This window comes from Rhea americana, unplaced genomic scaffold (assembly GCF_003343005.1).
Source record: "Rhea americana isolate MKP2758 unplaced genomic scaffold, rheAme1 scaffold_36, whole genome shotgun sequence".
Classification (NCBI taxonomy): domain Eukaryota; kingdom Metazoa; phylum Chordata; class Aves; order Rheiformes; family Rheidae; genus Rhea; species Rhea americana.
In genome coordinates, this window is record NW_028186490.1 from 2,026,486 (window position 1) to 2,044,620 (window position 18,135).

The 18,135-nt window shown below is 36.7% G+C and overlaps 1 protein-coding gene across 1 annotated transcript in view; it reads left to right on the top strand.

Annotated features, from left to right (window-relative positions):
- ADK (adenosine kinase) overlaps positions 1 to 18,135 on the top strand; it is a 287,852-nt gene that overhangs the window by 190,439 nt on the left and 79,278 nt on the right. The window contains exon 6 of the mRNA XM_085312279.1: positions 13,590 to 13,760. Within this exon, the coding sequence (XP_085168405.1) occupies positions 13,590 to 13,760 (171 nt within the window). The remainder of the gene's footprint in view (positions 1 to 13,589; positions 13,761 to 18,135) is intronic.

Consider the following 18,135-nt stretch of genomic DNA (forward strand, 5'->3'; position numbering starts at 1 on the left):
ATGTGACTGTTGTTAGATATTAATTTGATAAGGACAGAGTATGTTAAAAAGGGGACTGAAAAAAATCTTGAACTTTTCTTTTCTTGACTGCTTTATCGTACATTATAATGTTTATTGTTGAGATTAAGTACGCTCTATTCAAGCAGTAACAAGTTTCATAGTGAAACAAAAGCAGGCAGCGCTCTCAAAATTCATTTCAAAAAAATGTATGAACAGAAAGATATGAAAACTATTGATTATGTTGTCTGTGGTGACATACAAACAAAGTGATAACTTCGCATCTGTAAAAGTTGAAGAATGGCAATGTCAGGTTGCGCAGAGATTAACATAAAAATCTGACATCTTTGGTGAAAATTTATAATTACACTTGACGCTTTGGTAGAGACTAGAATGAGGGTGGAATCGTCAAGCAGTTTTTCTGTTGTTCATGTCAGTGCTAACTGCTTAACCCTTTGGTTAACAGCAATCGTTGCTACGGATAAAGGAGGCTACTGAAGATGGAGATACATTCTTCTGTGATTTTATAGCAGTATTTGAATGTTTTTGTCAGAAGTCCACTTCTTAAGCTTAGTGTTGTTCTGCAGATACTCTTAGTGCCATTGTATAGACAGCGCTCTCCAGGGAAGTTTTGTGACAAGAACTGATGTGTGTCTCTATCGCCCTTTCTGAAGAAAACCAGAGAAGTATCAGAAAGTTGTAGACGTGTAAAGTATTTATCTGTGGTTTCTGATCTTTGGTTTGGAGGTAACATTGTCACTTCTTGTTCTTGTTATTTTTGGAAGTGTTTAATACCACTGTGCCAGAGTTTGGCTGCTTACTAGACTCTGCTGGCTTGGCTGGACCATGAAAATTGATAAGGAGATGTTCCATGAAAGAGAATAAAGAGAAAACTGTTGATTTTCTTAGTTATCTGTTTTAAAGAGAAAACAAGCTCCAGCAAATTGTGGATGTTTCCTATAAATGAACGAATGTCATTGATACCTAAAAAACATATAAAAGTTGAGGCAGAGACTTTCCACATTTGCTTTGAAGAATGCATGCTGCATTTTACTTCCACAGGGACCAATAATTTTCATTCCCTAAAATTAGCTTGCTTATTATACAGATCCAAAATGTTCTAGTTTGGGTGTTTAAAAGGGAAAAATGATGTTTATTTAGCATAAGGAACGAATTTAAACTCACAGAAGCGAGGAGGTGACTTTGAGAGATTCCAACTTCCTTTTCTTAGAAAAGCACTAAAACGTGAGCTGAAATGTTGATTTGAAAAGGAATGCTTTTTCATTTATCTTTATTCATACATGTCCAATGTATCAAGGTTAAAGTTTCGTGGAGTTTCAGATCTAGAATATCATGATTATTGTATATAAATTAGCACATAAGTTAACACTTACTGTTAAGTACATTGCTGTAGTTTTAATGTCTATTTTTCTTATTCTCCCTTATTTTTAAGGACAAAAATAGGATGGGCAGAAGTAATAGTAAAGGGGAAAACAATCAGAGAACTCTCATGATTCATGTCCTTGCAGGAGAACTTACTCATGTGCCAAGGACTGTGGCCGCATGGGGCTGCCGGCATTGTTACGATTTCAACAAGTTCACGACGTGGCATTGAGGGGAGCCCTATGAGATGCTGCAGGGCCTCAGGAGGACCTACTTTCCAAGGGGTTATTCTGCTCTGAATGCATTTACGTGGTTCATTTGCAAAGTGTAAGCATTTTGTGGGGTTTATTTCAGGATATAAAAACTTACTTGGTTGCATGATTATTATAGGTACATGAATACTATGCTCCGAAATACTCTCCTAGAAGCTGATAGAAAATTGGAGAATGTGTGTTCTGTCCATGTAGTACGTATTTTTCAGGTACTCGCAACTCTACTATATCATAGGATCATAGAATAATTCAAGTTGAAATGGACCCCTGGAGATTTGCTAGAGCAACTTCAAAGTTAGGCAGACTGCTTCACATTCAGTTGTTTTGAGTATTTCTAAAGATAGTCTAATGTTTCACACCTAATGAGATTTTTTTTTCCTGTGTGGAACTTCTTCAAACATTACAAAACTTGGGTGAGTTTTAAAAGTAATTTCAATTGTATGTTTTCAAATACAAATTTTTAAGAATATCCTAACTCTTATAAAGCGCTCTTCTTTTTCCATGTACACTTTAACATTTCAAGATTGAGCAAATGGAATTAAACTGGACAAGCTAATTTTGGGACTAGCAAATGAGAGAGACTTTGGTTCACGGGCTTATGCTGATATTCCAAAAACAGAATTGCTGTCTTGGAAATATCCCCTTGAGTACAACTTTGCTTCCATAAAATAACGGTTTTGAGGCTTATGCATTTCAAAAGAGGTCAGCAGTGGAGTTACCAGTAATTTAGCTAATTGTTATATGCATTCTGCATTGTTGATCTTAATCTGTAAATTGATTTGGAAGTATACATTCTCATTTACATGACAGTTTATGAATTCCATTGTCTATCATACATTAAGTAGAAAATACTGCCTATGTATTTCTCTTGTTGCAGACAAAAGGTATAACATTACAGAATATAACATTCTGAAATCAGTGGCCTGTGATTGTGCCATTAAAAAATGCATCACGATGTGTGTACGTGAGCAGACTGGTTCTAGATTTCCTGAATTCCGTTTTACCAGACAGTTGTGTTTTTCATGGAATATCTGTGATTTGATATTGTTCCTCTTAGAAGCTATTTAGCTCCACATCACCAGAAAAAGCTGCAACACTTGCAGGAGGGACCTCTACCCCAGGGGAACGTGGATACCTGCTTAGAAAGACTGAGAAGCTGCGTGTGTAGATTGTATTTCTAACGTGCCTAAAGGAGCCTTGCCTCAGGCCGCATGTATTCAGTGAGCAAAGGGCTATGTTTTCCTCTCAGTTTTCAAAGGTTTCTCCTTCTCAAAATCATTTGAGTTGAAAGCTCAGTATTTTTTCACATCAAAAAAAGTTAGTTCTCAGCCTTAGTTTGCGCACCTGATTTGTATCTTGTTTATCTTTTATGGCACTGGAATGTTTTGGAAGCCAAATACCCCATGTTTTGTAATTAAATGGAAAAAAACGTTTGCTCAGTCGTATGTCCTGCGTTTGTAGTCTGATTTTGTGTGAAGGTGGGGAAGGAAGGTGAAAGGAGTGGAGTCATTATCCGGTGGAGAAGTACCGAAAATACCCAACAGAAAGTTAAAACTCACCCAGAGCTGAGCGTCTTGAGCTGCAGCGTGACGCGCAGCCCCGCTGGGACGTGCGCGGGGAGCCTCCCGGGAAGGAGAGCGCCGTGCCCCGCGTCCCGAGAGCTGGGGCGGCGGCGTGGCCGTGCCCCGCGGCGGCAGGGGCGGCCCTGCTCCCGAAAGCTGCCTCCCACAGCGGGAGCTCCGGAGCTCGGAGGAAGCCCGAACCTGATGCAGGGCTGAGCGGGCTCCGAAAGGCTAGTAGTGGTCAGCGGTGCTTCAGCCTCTCTCAGTTTGAGGAAGGTACACGTGCGGGCTGTAATAATTAATGCTAAGCGCTCGCGTAGCTCTTCATGAGCACAAGCGTTATACAGACGGTAATTGTAGTTACGTACCGAAATTAATTTAAGTGAAAATATCTTTGTTTATGAGCAACTGTCTGTATTTCAACTATATTTCTTAATAATTGTTAGAATTAGCATAGGTTCTAACTCCCATTTATTTGTGTTCAGAAACAAAGCTATACGGTAGTCTTTACCTAATGAAAATTAAAAGCCCAAACAATAATGTTCTTTTAAATAATGAATTTTAATATGTGGAAGTGTGAGCAATAAATGTTTTATTGTAACCCCTGATGTGGTAATTAATCCAAGTGATTAGGACCTAATTGCATGATTGTAGTAAATGCTATATTTGCTGTGAAAGAAGGTTATTTAAACTTGCTGTTCTGGGGCTAGTATTGTCAGAAGGCTAATGGTTAAAAAGATCGGTTAGTGCTCTTAAATTTAAACTTGGTAAAAGTGAAGTCAGGAATTAAAAGAAATATGTCCTTTATTTTACCAGTTGCTCTCTTAGTTGTTTTGAGCATTTTATTTTACTATACACTTAATTCTGTGCAATAACTTTGCTTATAAATTAAATTAAACATGTCATAAGGGTACCCTAGCTGTTTAAAATCAGCTAGCAAAGACCCTTGGGAGCCAGAGAGGGTATTTGTTTTATTTAATCGTTTACACCTTAATTTGCAAATAGCAAAAGCCCTCTTATTCCATAAAACTTGTCATTATTTTCCTGCAAAGAACAAGTCTTTCTGGAAGCAGTGCTAGTGCTAGGTGTCCTGCTAGCATTTTGAATAGCCGTATTGCATACCAAAGCAGTTTAGATCTCCACTGAAGCTGTAGAGCTGGTCTGGATTTTCACGGATATAGTTTATGAAGTTTTGGTCCTTGGTTTGCTGTTTTTTTCCTTTTAGTTTGTTTTTTTTTTTTGTTTTTTTTTTGTTTTGTTTTGTTTTGTTTGCTTGCTGGGGGGAAGGCAGGTGGTTCAGCAAAACTGAACCAAAACATGAAAAAAAACATATTTATAAATATGTTGTATGCATCTGTGGTTCTGTGTTTTGCCCTTTCTGAGTTTCCTTTACTTAAGCAGACTTGCTTAAAGATGACTTAGCGTTTGAACAGTACAACAAGCTTCAGAAATCTTTTGTGTTACCTCTTTTGTCATTTCTTTTCTTTCTCTTTACACCTACCATGCTCCAGTATCAGCGTAGTCTTTCTGATGATATGATCTTTAGTAGGGAAATAATATGCTCTTTCTTTGGGGCTCTTGAAAAATGTTCTAGCGATGATGGTAATGACTTTGATTAATATTTAATCCCCAGGCCACTACGTTCTTACAGTTTACAAGATCTCAAAGGTGGCGAGGCGGCGGGGGGAGGGAAGGAAGGTTTCTACTGAAGTGTTGCAGTAAGAAAGTCCTTTTATCTGTTTTCTGAACTGAATTTAAGTAAAGCCTTTCATACCAGGACCATGTTGTTGACAGGGAAATTCATAAGTCATGCTGGAGTTGACTTACTTTTTCATGGCATTTGACTCAATCCTGTAGTTGTTTACCTTGGGTAACCGGCGGCATTCCTCCGAATCCTCTGGGACCGCTAATGCTGCGAGGCTGCAGGTATCGCGCACTAATCCAGGACGGGGTGGTGGGGAGGATATTTCTGCCCCTTTTTGTCGGCAAAGCAAATAACCCTCATAGGTGCCGTAGGGCAAGCCCAAAGTAATTCCCCCTTGCTCTGCAGAAGTCACGGTGCTTGCGTGGATAATCACATAACCAAGAAGTCTACTGCATGTACAAAGCGGAAGTTTTTTTTTTTAATTTCGGGCCATGAGATGCTAGGGACAAAAATAGTAAGTAAGCAATACTGATATGCCAGCTGTGAACGACTCTCACACGACAGGCGTTTTAAAAACTTTGATACCCAGTCAGTCAATAGTGGTCATCTAGTAATGCAGTAATGTGTAGATCGGTCATTTTTTAGTCTTTGTGTTTTACCTGTATTTACAAAATAAACCATGGTACTGATATAAGCTCATGTAATTTTTTAAAAAAGAAAAAACCCTCATATTTGTTCTTTTCTTGTTTAAGGCTATTTGAATAAGGAAGGCATAGGCATGTTTTGAATGTTTGCTTGCAGAGCTTTCAAATTAAGTATTAAGTATCTAGAGAATTAGAAATCCTCTATGCATTTGTAGTTGCATAGATTTTTCTCAATTTACTAATATACTGTAAATATTATGTACACAACAAACTTGAATGAATTCAACATATGGTTGATGTTTACGTAATTAATGAGATGCCAAATTATATTAATGTAACTAGCCATACACAAAAAAGCAAATGTTGCATAATCATTAAGGGTCTAAATTAACCATACCCAATAACTTATTCCTTACTTCCTGAAATGCTTATTTGCCAGGATCGGACCCTGGGATTGTATGCAAAATTGTGGAAATTAAGATTGAAAATCAATTATCTCATTGTTCCTAGAATCATAAATAATATAATTGCCAATTTTAAGATTTGTGGTTATTGTTTCATGAAACGGTATTTGGTATGTCTGAACCTACTTTTGATCCAAACACAACATTTTCCTCTTTTTATTGATGGGTTAGGCATGCCTATTATTAATAAAGAATTATTTCAGAAGGATAAAAGGTGAATTAGTTTCTCTCTTTATTTTTAATTTTGAAAACATTTCATGATACATTGCATTTTCAGTAAGCTTTAAGCTTGTTTTCAAAAAAGGAGTAGTAGTATGGTAAACTGTTTTTGGAGGGAAGAAAAGTGGCGTGCTCTTTATCATAGCTTTTTTGATTTGCAGCTTATATTTTATTGATGATAATACCCTGTATTTTATAATACCTTTCAACATAGAATTTCAGTCATTTCTGTAATGTTAAGTAATTAAACCTCCCACTGGTTCTGCCAATGGAAGTGTATTTATCATTATAACTATTCTACAAGTGGGTAAACAGAGACAAAAAAGGTTGAATTACTTAATCAAAGGAATAAAAACTTAAGACTCCTGCCTCCCAGATTGTTTCATGAATATTTTCCCCTAAATAATAAATTGGTATAAATAATAATAGACATCTTGCTCTGAGCTTCATAAACTCGCATAAAGCTCTGTGCTGAACTTTAGAGAGAATATGGAGATCTTTTGCAGCCTTCACAAAGGACTTCAGGGAACTATGTCTAACTGTACTCTTAAGATCTTAATTCATCTTGCCCAAATGAGCTTATGAAGTCTTTTGTCATTTCTAGCAAAGAGAAAAATTGGGAGGGGTGGACATAAGAGATTTCCTTAATGCAGAACTAGGTATATTCCTGCTCTCTTGCACATGTGTTTACATCAGCACCTCATTGTTTAAGTTCATGTCTATATGCTCCGTGAGGATGTATCTCGTAAGTTGTCACTTTTTTTTTTTTTTTCTTTTCTTTTTGGTCCTAAAAATGATTTCAAAGAACTTCCTGGAGGAGACATAGTTTAATCTATAATGATCAGAATTGAAACAGATTCCCAAATCATTTAAATAATAAAAAAAGCAATTGCTAATATGTGCATAAAATAATTGTTTCTTTAACATATAATGTCAAATATTGGAGGTTTTCTGCTACTGTTGTAATCTGATAGATACTAATATGGCAGCAATCAGAGTTCACTTCAGCAACAAAGAAGCTGTTCAAGTCTGAAAGCAATCCTCTCCTCCTGACATGTTGGCACCATCATAGAGGAAAATGTCAGGGTCAATATAAGCACATTTACTGACAGTTAGGTTTTTTCCCTATGTTACTGAAAACTGTTTGAAACTTGGCTTTTATCAAAAACAGAAACACTGGCCACTCGGAATGATAGAACAATAGTTTACAGCTTAGTCATTTTCCCGTTATAAAGCAATACTTTCATAAAAATAAACAATGCATACAGGAACAAGCCAAAACAATTACTCAGAAAAATTGTTGCATTTTTGCCATCCTTGCTTTTTGATTTAAAACAACTGTCTCTGGTAGGAACTGGATGAAAAGCAGCGGGTTTTGTTTCATTAAGTAACCGCTTGCTGATCACTACAAGATAAAGTGTAGTTCAAAAATGCAATTGATACTGTATAGGTACTAAGTTCCTAAATAACCTGTGACATGAAGAATAGCTGCATAGATTAAAACAACTTTCATATATTTTACTTATTTATAGACTGAACATTTCCCAAGCAGAAAGTTATGTAGAGTTTTTTTTTTCCCCTTTCAGCAGAGGTCATGTTGTTTGTGTTTTGTTTCTTTTTATTTCTGGAGATTTTTTTAATCAGGAATATTTTAATATCTATATTATTTGATACTTTTCTGCCCTATCTCAGTAATAAAAATGTTTTATCAAATGACTTCATGTAGGTTGCAAGTATAAATGCTCAAAATTCAAAGGAAGAAGTGTGTGTTCCTTTGAGTCTGCTAATTTGGCAGTGCTGCACCTTCAGAACACTATGCCTGGATATTTCAGTGTTAAAGATAACTTCTGGTTTTTAATTGTTCTCTGCTCTTTCAAACTCACGTTACATACTGAGGCAGAGACGGAGATTTTGGTCTAACTTGCCTAGAAGATTCTTTGTGGTTCCTGTTTTGAAAGAAGAAGATTTCATTGTCTTGACTCAGTGGGTGGGACATGGACTGCACCGAATTTGTGCTCCGTACCGTTCAGAGGGTAGGGTACATGGCAGCCCTCCGTAAGCTCTTCTGTCTCAAGTAGCTACCTTGTGGTTCATTCTCCATGCCAAGAATTGCCCTCGTGTGGCAGCTTTGCTCCTTCCAAGCCCTGTTATCTCCTCTAGGATGCCAGAGATGAAACTGGTCGTAGGGCAAAGCTGCAGGACTGCCCAGGTGTGTGACCTGAAGTTCTCTGTGTGTATGGGGAAGTACAGGAGGCTTCAGCAGGTCTGAAGGTCTGATTTGGTTATGTTAGCAGAGAAATTTCCGTTTGCATCTGAGAAGTTTCTGATTTTACTGGAATTGTTCACATGCTTGAAGTTAGGTGTGTTCTGAAGGGCTTTTTGCTGAATCACAGTATTTATCAGGTCTGTCGTTACACAACTGCCCAACTTGCTGTGTGCCTGAAAAATCCCACCCTTTAGATGGATGAGTGTGATGTCATTGTAACTGCATTTTTATGTAAATGCTTGCCATAAAATAATTTTGGATTAAATGATGTGATTCTTTCATGTTGGTAAAATATAACTTATCTTAAATGGCAGCAGATGGTTGTATATATGTTTCTGAATGTTAAATATTTTGACTCACACTTACAATTCATTCATTTTACATTGTTACCAAATGCTATTTGAAAATTAACTCAGGGTATCGTGATTCAAAAAACAGGCACTCATATGATGAAGTTATTTTCCTGTAAACCGCTTTAAAAATGAGGGGGAGGTGAGGGAAAGGACAGAGGAAGAGTTAGAAAGAAGAAGGGGCAAACTGAAGCATTTTTGGTGAGTGGTAGGTTTGAGAGCAATGAGAATTTGTATTATCTCTACATGTTCTTATAAACATTGCTTTTGTGGCTTCCAACAATAATAAATCCAAAAATACAAAGTTATTTGTTATCCTCTCAGTCTGGTTTTATCTAAATGTGTACTAGGTCACAGATTTCAGTTTTGGCTTTAAGGAAAAAAGAAAGTTAAAAAATACATATCTTGATCCTCGTTATAACGTTATGAAATCACTAAATGTACGTAATCCGTGTAGATACAGTACAAGTGTGTTTTTTCAGGTGAACAAATGACAAGAGGCAAGATCAGCCTCTCAGTTTGAATAGAGCACCTTATACAGAAATACATTAAGCAAAGAGAGAGCAGTTCTGGCTTCGTGAGATACTTCAACACACTGATTCTGGGCTGCTGACACTTTTGACACCCTTAATTTGCTGTACTCACATCTGCTCTTGCTAGTGCTGTGTAAGCCTAGTGTGGGTCAGAAGAAACCTTTTGGGTCTTCGTGTGATAAAAATGAGACAGATGTCTTCCAAGGACAAACTGCTTGTGCAGAAGCCTGCTAAATCCTTCCAGTAAGGCTAGGGTCTGATAAAAATAAAAATAAAAAAGGAAGACAGACTTGTGAGTACAAGACTATCCTCTTCTTGCAGTAATCTGGCATATTGTAAATGCGCGTCAAAGAATTCTTAAATATTGTTGAAGCAAGATTACTATGATATTCTCTCTGTATTTGGTCTAGTGCTATCATGCATATCTTGATTTTTTTAAAGCTCTTAAGTTATAAAAAAGCTACTGCATCTCACATAGCCTTGCATCTGCAGTACTCACATGTGATTTTCTTATTTCTTTTTTCTCTTTCTGCCACAAGGAAAATGTTTTTCTCTACCAATGGATTGTATTTAAACACAAGTACTAAATACAGTGCAGAGAGGTATCTGTGCGTTTTGTGTGTTTGTATGCATACAAACATGCATATAAATAATTTGGTAAGTCATCCTGTTTTCCTGACGTATATGTTAGTTTAGCCTTGCTCTCTGGTTTATAGTACAACGGCACGTTTTTCCTGGCATGGAAGAGCTCGCTACATTTTGAGCAGCAGCAAACTGTGGCACATCATGAAGCAGTAGCATCTGGTGCGCTTGGCCTCGGTCAGTGCAGGCCGAAGGAGTACTGCGTGCTGTAAGGATGTCTGATAGCCCTTAGTGTGTAACTGCTTTCCTCAGTACTGCAGTGCTTCCTTTCACATTCCTTGACTGCCCTATCTAATTATGATATGTTCTTCTATGTATAACATTCTTTCACAAAGATAGATACCTTTACAGTAGTCTTGTGTAGAAGATTACCCCAACCTAAAGTTTTCCAGGCTATTTGAATTTCTGTGTACTAACCAAGTGACTCATCTTTTGGTTACAAATGTTCCTATTAATTCCTGTTAGTTGTTTTAAGGTACCATTGGTTTTTGAGGATAAAAAGATTTCCATATTTATCAGAAGCGGACTGAGGTGTGTAGATGGGTACAGAGTATCTTCTGAAAGGCCTCCTAATGTTCTTTTTAGTGAGAAAGGAACTTTTTAATACTAAAATTTGAAGTCTCTTAAATCAGTGGTCTTCGTCTTGTGTTTTGGGAGACTTTAGCTCTAAAAAATCCACAGATGTTGTGAAGAGATATAAGATCACATGTTCTACCCAACAGTCTACCCAAGGGAAATCTCTGAATTGGTGCTGATATTGGCCAAAAACAAAAACAAAAAAAAAAAAAGAAAAAAGAAAAGAAATTTAAGATGCAAATCACCATTGGTTCCTAACCTATACTTCTTTAACTTTTAAGATGTCCTTACTTGACATTTCTCAACCTTGCTGTACTGTCACAGAAACAATACCTAGAAATTATGTTGCCTAGGAGTTAATTGTGAAAGCAGGTCAGAAGAGTTGACTTAGAGTCTAGATATTCCTGTAGATTCACCTCTCTGTACAACAAGCAGAAGCAGCTGAAAGAGCAGGATATCCGTGGCTCCGAGGAAGAGATGGAGTGGCTTTCTTTGTTAGGAATCCCCAGGAGATATAAGAAAACTTGTTTGCTTTGGTGGAATTCATTCCTGTTCAGAATTGTAGCATGCTGCAGTGATGTGGTCGGTGGCCTCTAGTTGCAGTTCAAACTAAGATACTATGTTTATTTACTGTACTGGCCATAGCTGGAACTGGAATTCCACTACAGGTAAAGTCAAACTCTATTGAAATCCTTAAGGGAGGAAAAATATACTTAGCTTTCTTTAAACCCAGATCTCTTTGATTCGGATTTTATATGTTTTGCTTCTACCTTAATTCCGTTGTGTGAATTGTACAACCAGAGCTTATTTTTGTGAGGAAATGTTGTATTTGACAAAGTTTTAGGAAGAGTTCTTTAAAGCAAAGTTTTAGGAAAGTTGTCTAAAGCCTAACTCTTAATTTCTAAATGTTTCATTATCAAATACTCATTTAAAAATATAAAAGAAAAAGCTATTTGAGGAGTGAAATTAAATGGCAGAATTGATTTTTAAAGAAAAGCAGAAAACAGAGCTGCAACTTTTGAGAGTCCCTGGCTTTACTATGCAGGAACTGAAAAGCAAGCTATCCTATCTGCATCTCAGTACTTTTATGTTGCCTTTTCCAAAGGAAAAGAGAGTTGGATGCAGGCCTGAGTTAGCTCTCACGGGGATAGTGTTCTGTACCTTAAATTACAATCAGATGTATTTCAGTTCAGATCAAGTTTTCAGCCTAAAATTGGTAAGAAGCCTAATTATTTGACCAGGTTACTATTTACGCAGACCACTGTATAGCAATCTGTGATTTATCCACAGCTGGCAACATGTTAGCCTTGCAAGGTTTTTATTTTGTGTTTGGAACAGTTTTTTAAAAATTCAGCTCTGTTCATTAAATGAAACACTAAAAGATGGTAGAGATTGCTATGGAGACAAGATGTTATATAAATGGTTCACTTTAATTCTTCAGAATATAAAAATAGCAAAGAAGCCTGGATGTTTACAGGATTCCAGTCTTTCGAGGTACTGAGTAACTCCACAAGATGCAAAGCATTTTTATGCCCTTTGGACTCTCATTGTCATGTAGAGAATCATGCCTGGATTTTAAAAGTGATCATGTATTTGCTAGACAGGGGAGCCTGGAGTAGGCAGAAATAAATGGAAAGATTTTCTAAGTGATCTTTAATCTGTAGACTCTTCATTATATTATTTTTCTAGTGAATAGAAAGCCTACGATGAGCTGTTAACTGAAGTATTCAGGGTAAAAATACAGATATTCTGTGATCTGAAGACAGAATAATATGGATAAAAAGTAGAAAATAAGACTGATTCACTATTACACCTTTTAGAGTGTCACAGTAGCAAAGTAAAACATCAAACTGAGATGGCAATTTATTTATAAGACCCCACTCAAAGTTGTTTGTTACTCTGCCTTAGAGGTTACTTCTGGCCTTAAATTTAACACTTGCTGCTCTTACTTGAAAATGACTTTTATACACAGTTTTCAGAACAGTTGCTAAAATTGCTTTTAGAGTTGCAGGGATGGAACACCTAAAATTTGTTTAATTAGTGTAAAGACTATGTCTAATTAGTAGATTAATGAAACTATGTGATCTTTAAATAACATCTGGAACACATGCGGTTCAGCTTGGGGGAGAAGAGATCTTGAAAAAATCTTTGTTCTAGCTCTGTTAGCAACCAAGAACTTTCATATTAAGTGTGAAGGACAATCTCTCTGTTTATTTTTAATTTTTTGGTGAAATACATTGTTACATTTTCTAAAAAAACAGGTATAATGGAAAGGGATTGTGTATTTTTGGCTGAAGATTGTAGATACGTGTCCTGTTAAGACTCTAGAGTCCACCTCATATCAGGCCAAAGAGCTGCAGCTCTATTTTAGTGCGATAGCTGAGAGCATCACAGTCTCCCTTCCTATCAGCAGCTGTATTCCTTTAACAGAGATAGAATGGGATCATGTTCTCGTAATTCAGGAAATGCCTACATAGAGAAGAAAGTATGAAATCTGTGGTTGTGGGAAAATGAAAAATACTGTGTGGAAACATGAAAAACCTGGCTTTGTCATGCAGAACAATAGCAACAAGTACAGGAATGATAGCATATTCTACATACTTACTATAAACAAGGTAATTCTTCAGGCAAGAGATTTAATTAATCCTTTAGCTCCACGTAGAGCCAACTTCTTGGGCATTGGAATTAAGCAGCAAAGTCAGATTGACTCTGTTACCAAAAAGGGGCATTTAGAATTATAATATAACACCTTTTAAATACAAACAATACTCTTAGCTGCTATGGAAAGTAAATGGCATAGAATGCAGTGGTAGTGAATTATATTTAATTTTAGAGGCTTATCTTTCTCAGCATATACAGATTCTTTGTCACCTCCATAATACCTCAATGCAAAGACAGTATTTATCTGCAGTGTTTCTATTTGTGAATGCATGATGGAAAAGGTGTGCGTAGGAAGGGGTTCCTTTTAGAGGCACATACTTAATGCAGTTCCTAATTTGAAATGAGTAAAATACTCTGTTGTTTGTATGTTTACAGGGATTCTTCCTGACAGTGTCACCAGAAGCGATATTAAAAGTGGCTGCTCAGGCTTCTGCAAACAACAAGATCTTCAGCTTGAATCTTTCTGCACCATTTATTAGCCAGTTCTACAAAGAGCCTATGATGAAAGTCATGCCTTATGTTGACGTCCTTTTTGGAAATGAGACGGTGAGTCCTACAAAAGTAAACATCTCTTGGGCCTACCTGTTTTGTGTCCAGAAGTGTTGCCTGCTTTCCAATTCTCCGTTATTCACAGAGAGAAATTAACTTTAAAGTGTCGCTGGAAAATGAAACCCGCAGTCACAGCTGAGAAAGAGGAGCCAAAAGAATGTGATGTTTCAGTTGATGCCAATTATAACATTTGACCTGGTAGAGGTTTATAGCTCGCTCGTGTTAGCGTAGAGATGCATGAACAAGTTACTTCAGGTTAAAAGAGGGAATATCCAGCACGCTGCCTGCTTCAGAATCACTGCCATATGCATGTGCTTGCCCAGTAGTAAATCTTTGCTGGGAGAAAACATGTGAAGGACTACTGCAGAGCTGCTGAGGTGCTGTAACTTGCTTCCGTACCCCTTACTCCTATTCTTGACAGCATTTTCTGTGATGAAAATGCTTGCTTTTCTGGGAGAGTGGAAGGAGAAACCTGAAAAACAATTAACTGGCTTAGAAGGTTCGTACTGAATTTTATAAAAGATGGACTGGCAGTCCACCGAAGGAAGCTTATCTTTGCTATGCAACAGTTGGTAAACAGCATGTATGAAATTCTGCCTGAAAGTCCATGTAGGAGACCAACTGAATTTAGATTTCACTTACTATATTACGATCACTTCTCGATTTTTTCCTGGTTCAGAAAGTTCTCTTAAATATTTATTGATTTGCTAAACATAAAAAGGTTATATATGTATGTGTTTATATACATATGTATATATACAAGATTTCCAAAAATCTTGGAAAATATGATGTACCTAAATGAGGCAAGGGCTTACCTCTCCTTGAGATAATTACATTAGTACAGGAAAATTATGGAAAACTGACTTAAACAGTGCTTATTCTTGTTTATGACACAGATTGGAACCAGCAAGAGTCAGTTTTTTACACTATTGCTGCATGTCCACATTAGGAACTAGTATTGTTCCAGATATAGTACATACTGTAGGTAATCATACAGAAAGGTTTTCTGGATGTTTTGCTGCCATTGCCATCTGTTACCTTTTTTTTCTCTTTTGCAATACAGTCCTCACTAAGATGCTACTGAGTATTTAAATTTAGTAGTGATATGATCTCAAAAAGAAACTTGTCAGATCTCACAAATTAAACAGAATCAAGTTTAGTCAGTGTTTGGGGGGGGGGGGGGCTGAAAAGAACTTCTGGGATTAACTATTGCTTGGTTTTATATAAGTATTGCCTCTTTAACCTGTTAGGACATTACAGATCACAGCGAATCATAAAGACAACTAGCCTTTAATGCATTTGCATACTTTATAAGTAATACTCCAATATAGTGGCAAGATTACAATTTTGGAAATTATATCATGATTACCTTAATTCACCCTACCATTTGAGTTTGCTGTGGTATTATTCACCTCCTGTCAAAAACTATTGGGCAGGGCTGCTGTGTTTATTGAAGTGTGAAATACTCCCTGCATTTTCTGTGTATATTTTCTGAAGCATTTGGTGTCTTTCAGGGTAAAAGATGCTATTTTAATGTAAGTGATCATCCTTAAACTTGGCTGCACAATGTGTGTATACTTCAGAGTATCAGCCTCTTACAGTCTGTTACTTATGCTCCTTTTTGTACATGGTATACTTGAATTTCTAATCAGTTGAAACTCTGGTCTGCTTTTAGTCTCTGCTTCTTACTGTCTAAGCTGACCATGGCTGCGTTAGAGCTGCTGAAGTGCTTTTTACAGTGGTTTATTCTCTTGTCTTCCTGTGTGAGCTGAAACCACCCTCTTGGCATGGCATGCTTCCACTTCTAGTGGCGGCTGTATCTTGTGACTGTAAGTGTTTCTGCTCGCTGCATCATGGTTTGTAGCAAAGAGTAGCTGCAAAACTCCTTAGGAGAAGCGTATTCTGACGTGTCCTGCCTTCTAGTAGCTTCCCTTCTAGCTTATTCTCCTGTATTCTTTTCAGCTGCAAGTACATTTGGTTTTCTTTGTGTTTAGGTATGCCTTGATGGGGAATACACCAAATTTTCGTTCATATCCTCTGGTTGCCTTTTTGCTGCGCTTTCCATCAATTCTGCTAATTTCATTAAATAATGAAAGCACATATAAGTCAACACACAAGCAGGGCAGACTAAGTAGTATGGTTATTACTTTATTAGAACAAGAGTAGTCTCAGACATGATTTTTATTCTTCTGTATATTTATCTTCACTACACATTATAGACAAATATAATTTTATTGTTAAGCACTGAGCTGTTTATATTTTTAGAGTACTACAAAAAACATCCAAGAGCAGCAAAATTCCAAATTGCTGCCATTCTTAAACTAAAAACAATTAGCAAAGTGATTTTAGATTACATCTTCTACTTAAAAATTTACATCTGAATGGAGATCGGTTATTTCAAGTTTCAGCCAGATGGTAATTAAAATGGGCAAGTTATAAACCTCTTGGAATAAATGTTCTGGTTTAGAATGTAAGTGCCAACGTACCCTTAACCGCAGTGGAGACACAGAATGCTGTGATAACTCGGTATATTTATCAGTTTCAGCATTAGCTTTGTGACCACTACTGTTTTGATCATTTCTTTAAACCTCTTTTAAAACCAACCAAACATCTTGCTTTGAATTTTTGATGCTTATTAACTACAGTTCATATAATAAATTTAGTACAGAACATTCAGTATAGAAATAATTACATGTTCATTGCTGCTAGCCAATTAGGGCCATCCTGCAGTCATTATCTAGCAATACATGACTGGAGAACTTGATTATTGTCATTGCTTTTAATTTTTATTAAATTAAGTTTTTTTATAGTGTCATTTTGCAAATGGTTTTTAGCAATAATACCTTCCAAGCTTCCATAATCACTGGATAATTAACCTGCCAGGATTAAGCACACTCTACTTTGCCTCAGGATCCTTAACTCTCAAATAAGGTCAATTATCTCCTGATGATAACTGCTTTGTCACAAGTTGCTCCTTAATTCGTCTGTAAAAGCTCACCTTAGAATACATATTTTACAACTCAAAGTAACTTTCAATAACAGAATGGTCAAAGGAGTGAAAGCATTTAAAATTACATCTCTACGCAAAGTTATGAAGCGTTTTTTGCACAGCCATTCTTAGGCAAGTAAAGGAGCCTACGTTTGTGTGGATTTCTTCCCAGAACTTTTTCGGCGTTCCACGAGTTAGAGCTTGATGTCTCTGATATGCTGGCGATAGAGTTGGCCCAGGAAACACCTGCCCTGCCCTGCATTATTTGCATTTTGAGAACCCATGGAAGTAAAGGCCGGTCATAGGAATGTGAACTCATTTTCCAGTCTCCCTAAAGCTGTGAGATAAAATGGCATCTCCTCAGGGAAGGAACTACCGGGGAAACATGCAGCTGGATAGCAATTTATTTTCTATGGAGGTCTTAAGAATTTAAGGGTCTCTGCAAGGCTTCCATGTGATTCTGCACTTCATTCCCACACATGGCAGGTATTCCTGACTTGCAGAGGAATATTAAGTAAGATATTGAAAAGGTAAAGATCTTTCTAAGTTCTCTTCCTGTGTCTAGACAGGACATCACTGAGAAATTTTAAAATTTGGGAACTTTAGAATTATAGAAGTGCTGAGTTCCTCATCTGTTAGTTTATAATAAAAACCATGTCAAAACAATGTAGTTTGCAGTATACAGTGTACAGCAACCAGTAAAAGTTAAGGAGGATATGTAAAAGAGAAATCATGGATTTTTCTTAAGCAGTGATATAATAAAACTAATATAACATTTCTTTCTGGAAATTGGATCCTCTTTCTCACAAGTATATAGAGGTTTTACTTCTAAACACAGTTTCAGAACAAATTAATTACAGGATTGTAAACAGAAGCTCTGCAAAGGCGGAGTACTCCTGCAATCTGATCGGGAAATTGATGCTGGTGCAGCAACAAGCATGCTGTAAAGAAACATGGTTACATGAAAGACTTGTATGTTTTAAAAAGCAATTTTAATAGCAGTTCTAGAATTACGAATCCTGAGCTTTACAGAGATGTGTACCTCTCTATGCAATAAGCTAGCACATAAACCGGTCATCATTTTAGCTCGTAATTATATCAGAATGGCACATTGAGTCTCCTTAAATTAAAATGCTTGCAAATAAGGTCTCAAATATTAACATAAACATCTCCACAAAAATACACTGTTTTGCAGAGGCTTTACGAACCTTTATAAGGCCTTTATGAGCCTTTATAAAGCAAGTGTCATCTTCAGTTATCCTACTACTTGTTTTATTTCTGTACATCTTGTTCAAGGAATATGTGTGTTGTACTTTCACTTTAATGACCATGAAAAACAGTAAATCTAAAACTGATGACAATGGTTAACATTGTCCTAGCTTT